This window comes from Dama dama, unplaced genomic scaffold (assembly GCF_033118175.1).
Source record: "Dama dama isolate Ldn47 unplaced genomic scaffold, ASM3311817v1 ptg000085l, whole genome shotgun sequence".
NCBI lineage: Eukaryota > Metazoa > Chordata > Mammalia > Artiodactyla > Cervidae > Dama > Dama dama.
The window spans coordinates 3,005,409-3,013,122 of NW_026870902.1; the positions used below are offsets into that span (position 1 = coordinate 3,005,409).

The following is a 7,714-nucleotide window of genomic DNA, read 5'->3' on the forward strand; positions in this document are numbered from 1 at the left end:
AGGTTCGTGGATTTATCTCTGGGCTTTCTATTCTGTTCCATTGATCTATATTTCTGTCTTTGTGCCAGTACCATACTGTCTTGATGACTGTGGCTTTGTAGTAGAGTCTGAAGTCAGGCAGGTTGATTCCTCCAGCTCCATTCTTCTTTCTCAAGATTACTTTGGCTATTCGAGGTTTTTTGTATTTCCATACAAATTGTGAAATTCTTTGGTCTAGTTCTGTGAAAAATACCATTGGTAGTTTTTCGCAACGGGTTTGCCGCCAGGACACAGGTGTCGTGAAAACCACCGTTAAACCTAAGCCAAAATGGGAAAAGAGAAGACCCACATCAACATCGTTGTCATTGGGCACGTAGATTCAGGGAAGTCTACCACGACTGGCCATCTGATCTACAAATGTGGCGGGATCGACAAGAGAACAATTGAGAAGTTCGAGAAGGAGGCTGCCGAGATGGGAAAGGGCTCCTTCAAATATGCCTGGGTCTTGGACAAACTGAAAGCTGAACGTGAGCGTGGTATCACCATTGATATCTCCCTGTGGAAATTTGAGACCAGCAAGTACTATGTTACCATCATTGATGCCCCAGGACACAGAGACTTCATCAAAAACATGATTACAGGCACATCCCAGGCTGACTGTGCTGTCCTGATTGTTGCTGCTGGTGTTGGTGAATTTGAAGCCAGTATCTCCAAGAACGGGCAGACCCGTGAGCATGCCCTTCTGGCTTACACTCTGGGTGTGAAACAACTAATTGTTGGAGTTAACAAAATGGATTCCACTGAGCCACCCTACAGCCAGAAGAGATACGAGGAAATTGTTAAGGAAGTCAGCACCTACATTAAGAAAATTGGCTACAACCCCGACACAGTAGCATTTGTGCCAATTTCTGGCTGGAATGGTGACAACATGCTGGAGCCAAGTGCTAACATGCCATGGTTCAAGGGATGGAAAGTCACCCGTAAGGACGGCAACGCCAGTGGAACCACCCTGCTTGAAGCTCTGGATTGCATCCTGCCACCAACTCGCCCAACTGACAAACCCTTGCGTTTGCCTCTCCAGGATGTCTACAAAATTGGTGGTATTGGTACTGTCCCTGTGGGTCGTGTGGAGACTGGTGTTCTCAAACCTGGCATGGTGGTCACCTTTGCTCCAGTCAATGTAACAACTGAAGTGAAGTCTGTAGAAATGCACCATGAAGCATTGAGTGAAGCCCTTCCTGGGGACAATGTGGGCTTCAATGTCAAGAACGTGTCTGTCAAAGATGTCCGTCGTGGCAATGTGGCTGGTGACAGCAAAAATGATCCACCCATGGAAGCTGCTGGCTTCACAGCTCAGGTGATTATTTTGAACCATCCAGGCCAAATCAGTGCTGGATATGCACCTGTGCTGGATTGTCACACAGCTCACATCGCTTGCAAGTTTGCTGAGCTGAAGGAGAAGATTGATCGTCGTTCTGGGAAAAAGCTGGAAGATGGCCCTAAATTCTTGAAATCTGGTGACGCTGCCATTGTTGATATGGTTCCTGGCAAGCCCATGTGTGTCGAGAGCTTCTCTGATTATCCTCCCCTGGGCCGTTTTGCTGTGCGTGACATGAGACAGACAGTTGCTGTGGGTGTCATCAAGGCAGTGGACAAGAAGGCAGCTGGAGCTGGCAAGGTCACCAAGTCTGCCCAGAAAGCTCAGAAGGCTAAATGAATATTATCCCCAACACCTGCCACCCCAGTCTTAATCAGTGGTGGAAGAACGGTCTCAGAACTGTTTGTCTCAATTGGCCATTTAAGTTTGATAGTAAAAGACTGGTTAATGATAACAATGCATCGTAAAACCTTCAGAAGGAAAGGAGAATGTTTTTGTGGACCATATGTTTTGTGTGTGGCAGTTTAAGTTATTAGTTTTTAAAATCAGTACTTTTTAATGAAAACACCTTGACCAAAAATCTGTCACAGAATTTGAGACCCATTAAAAAAAGTTTAATGAGAAAAAAAAAAAAATACCATTGGTAGCTTGATAGGGATTGCATTGAATCTATAGACTGCTTTGGGTAGAATAGCCATTTTGACAATATTAATTCTTCCAATCCATGAACACGGTATGTTTCTCCATCTGTTTGTGTCCTCTTTGATTTCTTTCATCAGTGTTTTATAGTTTTCTATGTATAGGTCCTTTGTTTCTTTAGGTAGATATACTCCTAAGTATTTTATTCTTTTTGTTGCAATGGTGAATGGTATTGTTTCCTTAATTTCTCTGTCTGTTTTTTCATTGTTAGTATATAGGAATGCAAGGGATTTCTGTGTGTTAATTTTATATCCTGCAACTTTACTATATTCATTGATTAGTTCTAGTAATTTTCTGGTAGAGTCTTTAGGGTTTTCTATGTAGAGGATCATGTCATCTGCAAACAGTGAGAGTTTTACTTCTTCTTTTCCTATCTGGATTCCTTTTACTTCTTTTTCTGCTCTGATTGCTGTGGCCAGAACTTCCAACACTATGTTGAATAGTAGTGGTGAGAGTGGGCACCCTTGTCTTGTTCCTGATTTCAGGGGAAATGCCTTCAATTTTAACACCTTCTGAAGATCTTCATATTTTTCACACCTTTTCAGGCTCTTCATGTTTTGAACACAGTTTCATGCTCCTCATATTTTTCACATATTTTTATGCTCTTCATATTTTTCACATATTTTCAGGCTATTCATGTTTCTCAAAACCGTTTCATGCTCCTCATATTTTTGACACCTTTTGAAGCTCTTCATATTTTTCACACCTTTTCAGGCTCTTCTTGTTTTTGAACACCGCTTCATGCTCCTCCTATTTTTGAGACAGTTTCATGCTCCTCATATTTTTGACACCTTTTGAAGCTTTTCATATTTTTCAAACCTTTTCAGGCTCTTCATTTTTTTCAACACCACTTCATGCTCCTCCTATTTTTCAGACCGTTTCATGCTCATCAAATTTTTGACACCTTTTGAAGCTCTTCATATTTTTCACAACTTTTGAAGCTCTTCATATTTTTCACAACTTTCGAAGCTTTCATATTTTTCACACGTTTTCAGGCCTTCATGTTTTTCAACACCGCTTCATGCTCCTCCTATTTTTCAGACAGTTTAATTCTCCTCATGTATTTCACACTTTTTGAAACTGTTCATATTTTTCACACCTTTTCATGCTCTTCATGTTTTTGAACACCATTTCATGCTCCTCCTATTTTTCAGACCGTTTAATTCTCCTCATGTATTTCACACTTTTTGAAACTGTTCATATTTTACACACCTTTTCAGGCTCTTCATGTTGTTGAACACCATTTCATGCTCCTCCTATTTTGCAGACCGTTTCATTCTCCTCATATTTTTGACACCTTTTGAAGCTCTTCATATATTTCACACATTTTAAGGCTTTTCATTTTTTTCAACACCACTTCATGCTCCTCCTATTTTTCAGACCGTTTCATGCTCATCTCATTGTGACACCTTTTGAAGCTCTTCATATTTTTCACATCTTTTGAAGCTTTTCATATTTTTCACACCTTTTCAGGCTCTTCATGATTTTCAACACCGCTTCATGCTCCTCCTATTTTTCAGACCGTTTCATGCTCATCTCATTTTTGACACCTTTTGAAGCTCTTCATATTTTTCACACGTTTTCAGACTCTTCATGTTTTTCAACACCGCTTCATACTCCTCCTTTTTTTAAGACCGTTCATGCTCCTCATATTTTTGACACCTTTTAAAGCTCTTCGTATTTTTACACCTTTTCAGGCTCTTTATATTTTTGAACACCGCTTCATGCTCTCCTATTTTTCAGACCGTTTCATGCTCCTCATAATTTTGACACCTTTTGAAACACTTCATATTTTTCACACCTTTTCAGGCTCTTCATATTTTTGAACACCGCTTCATGCTCCTCCTATTTTTCATACGGTTTCCTGCTCCTCATGTTTTTGAGACGTTTTGAAGCTCTTCATATTTTTCATACCTTTTCAGGCTCCTCAGGTTTTTGAAAACCGCTTCATGCTCCTCCTATTTTTCAGAACTTTTCATGCTCCTCATATTTTTGACACGTTTTGAAACACTTCATATTTTTCACACCTTTTCAGGCTCTTCATATTTTTGAACACCGCTTCATGCTCCTCCTATTTTTCATATCGTTTCATGCTCCTCATATTTTTGACACCTTTTGAAGCTCTTCATATTTTTCACACCTTTTCAGGCTCTTCATGTTTTTCAGGACTGCTTCATGCTCCTCCTATTTTTCAGACCGTTTCATACTCCTCTTATATTTGACACCTTTTGAAGCTCTTCATATTTTTCACACCTTTACAGGCTCTTCAGGTTTTTGAACACGGCTTCATGCTCCTCCTACATTTCAGACCGTTCCCTGCTCCTCATGTTTTTGACACCTTTTGAAGCTCTTCATATTTTTTACGCCTTTTCAGACTCTTCATGTTTTTCAACACTGTTTCTTGCTCCTCCTGTTTTTCAGACCGTTTCGTGCTCCTCCTATTTTTCAGACCGTTACATGCTCCTCATATTTTTGACAACTTTTGCAGCTCTTCATATTTTTCACTATTTTTCAGGCTCTTCATGTTTTTGAACACCTATTCATGCTCCTCCTATTTTTCAGACCGTTTAAGGCTCCTCATATTTTTGACCCCTTTTGAAGTTCTTCATATTTTTCACAACTTTTCAGGCTCTTCATGTTTTTCAACACCGCTTCATGCTCCTCCTATTTTTCAGACCGTTTCATGCTCATCTAATTTTTGACACCTTTTGAAGCTCTTCATATTTTTCACACCTTTTGAAACTCTTCATATTTTTCACACGTTTTAAGTCTCTTCATGTTTTTCAACACCGCTTCATGCTCCTCCTATTTTTCAGACAGTATCATGCTCCTCATATTTTTCACACCTTTTGAAGCTCTTCATATTTTTCAAACCTTTTCAGGCTCTCCATGTTTTTCAACACCAGTTCATGCTCCTCCTATATTTCAGACCGTTTCATGCTCCTCATATTTTTGACACCTTTAGAAACTCTTCATATTTTTCACACCTTTTCAAGCTCTTCATGTTTTTCAACACCGCTTCATGCTCCTCCTATTTTTCAGACCGTTTAATGCTCCACATGTATTTCACACCTTTTGAAGCTCCTCATACTTTTCACACCTTTTCAGGCTCTTCTTGTTTTTGAACACTGCTTCATGCTCCTCCTATTTTTGAGACAGTTTCATGCTCCCCATATTTTGACACCTTTTGAAGCTTTTCATATTTTTCAAACCTTTTCAGGCTCTTCATTTTTTTCAACACCACTTCATGCTCCTCCTATTTTTCAGACCGTTTCATGCTCATCTAATTTTTGACAACTTTTGAAGCTCTTCATATTTTTCACACCTTCTGAAGCTCTTCATATTTTTCACATGTTTTCAGGCCTTCATGTTCTTCAACACCGCTTAATGCTCCTCCTATTTTTCAGACCGTTTAATCCTCCTCATGTATTTCACACTTTTTGAAGCTCTTCATATTTTTCACATCTTTTGAAGCTTTTCATATTTTTCACACCTTTTCAGACTCTTCATGATTTTCAACACCGCTTCATGCTCCTGCAATTTTTCAGACCGTTTCATGCTCCTCATATTTTTGACACGTTTTGAGGCTTTTCCTATTTTTCACACCTTTTCAGGCTCTTCATGTTTTTGAACACCACTTCATCCTCCTCCTAATTTTAAGACCATTTCATGCTCCTCATATATTTGACACCTTTTGAAGCTCTTCATATTTTTCAAACCTCTTCAGGCTCTTTATGTTTTTGAACACCGCTTCATGCTCCTCCTTTTTTTCAGACCGTTTCATGCTCCTCATATTTTTGACACCTTTTGAAGCTCTTCATATATTTCAAAACTTTTCAGGCTCTTCATGTTTTTTAACACCGCTTCATGCTCCTCCTATTTTTTGAGACCGTTTCATGCTCCTCATATTTTTGACACCTTTTGAAGCTTTCCATATTTTTCACACTTTTTTAAGGCTCTTCATTTTTTTCCACACCACTTCATGCTCCTCCTATTTTTCAGACCGTTTCGTGGTCATCTACTTTTTGACACCTTTTGAAGCTCTTCATATTTTTCACACATTTTGAAAGTCTTCATATTTTTCACACGTTTTCAGGCTCTTCATGTTTTTCAACACCTCTATATGCTGCTGCTATTTTTCAGACCGTTTCATGCTCATCTACTTTTTGACACCTTTTGAAGCTCTTCATATTTTTCACACCTTTTGAAACACTTCATATTTTTCACACGTTTTCAGGCTCTTCATGTTTTTGATCACCGTTTCATGCTCCTCCTATTTTTCAGAGAGTTTCATGCTCCTCATGTATTTCACACCTTTTGAAGCTCTTCATATTTTTCACACCTTTGCAGGCTCTTCATGTTTTTCCACACCACTTCATGCTTCTCCTATTTTTCAGCCCGTTTCATGCTCCTCATGTATTTCACACCTTTTGAAGCTCTTCATATTTTTCACACCTTTTCAGGCTCTTCATATTTTTGATCACTGTTTCATGCTCCTCCTATTTTACAGGCCGTTTCATGCTCCTCATATATTTGAAATCATTTGAAGCTCTTCATATTTTTCAAACCTTTTCAGGCTCTTCATGTTTTTGAACACCGCTTCATGCTCCTCCTATTTTTCAGACCGTTTCATGCTCCTCATATTTTTGACAGGTTTTGAAGCTCTTCATATTTTTCACACATTTTCAGGCTCTTCATGTTTTGAACACCACTTCATGCTCGTCCTATTTTTCAAACCGTTTCAGACTCATGTCATTTTTGACTCCTTTTGAAGCTCTTCATATTTTTCACACCTTTTGAAGCTCTTCATATTTTTCACACGTTTTCAGGCTCTTCATGTTTTGAATACCGTTTCATGCTCCTCCTGTTTTTCAGAACGTTTCATGCTCCTCATATTTTTGACACCTGTTGAAGCTCTTCATATTTTTCACACCATTTCAGGCTCTTCATGTTTCTCAACACCACTTAATGTTCCTCCTATTTTTCAGACCGTTTCATGCTCCTCATATTTTTGACAACTTGTGAAGCTCCTCATATTTTTCACACCTTTTGAAGCTCTTCATATTTTTCACACCTTTTCAAGTTCTTCATGATTTTCAACACCGCTTCATGATCCTCCTATGTTTCAAAGACCATTTCATGCTCCTCATATTTTTGACACCTTTTGAAGCTCCACATATTTTTCACACCTTTTTAGGCACTTCATGTTTTTCTAAACCACTTCATGCTCCTCCTATTTTTCAGACCGTTTCATGCTCCTCATATTTTTGACACCTTTTGAAGCTCTTCATATTTTTCATAACTTTTCAGGCTCTTCATGGTTTTGAACACCATTTCATGCTACTCCTATTTTCCCAGACCATTTCATGCTCCTCATATTTTTGACACCATTTGAATCTCTTCATATATCACACCTTTTCAGGCTCTTCATGTTTTTGAACAGCATTTCATGCTCCTCCTATTTTCCAAACCATTTCATGCTCCTCATATTTTGACACCTTTTGAAGCTCTTCATATTTTTCTCACCTTTTCAGGCTCTTCATGTTTTTCAACACCGCTTCATGCTCCTCCTATATTTCAGACCGTTTCATGCTCCTCGTATTTTTGACACTTTTTGAAGCTCTTCATATTTTTCACACCTTTTCATGCTCTTCATGT

The 7,714-nt window shown here is 38.8% G+C and overlaps 1 protein-coding gene across 1 annotated transcript; it reads left to right on the top strand.

Annotated features, from left to right (window-relative positions):
* The first annotated feature begins 239 nt into the window (after nucleotides 1-239).
* LOC133053685 (elongation factor 1-alpha 1-like) lies at nucleotides 240-1,995 on the top strand. Its single transcript, XM_061138205.1, has one exon. The coding sequence runs from the start codon at nucleotides 308-310 to the stop codon at nucleotides 1,694-1,696; it is 1,389 nt and encodes a 462-aa protein (XP_060994188.1). The 5' UTR covers nucleotides 240-307; the 3' UTR covers nucleotides 1,697-1,995.
* Nucleotides 1,996-7,714: the final 5,719 nt, after the last annotated feature.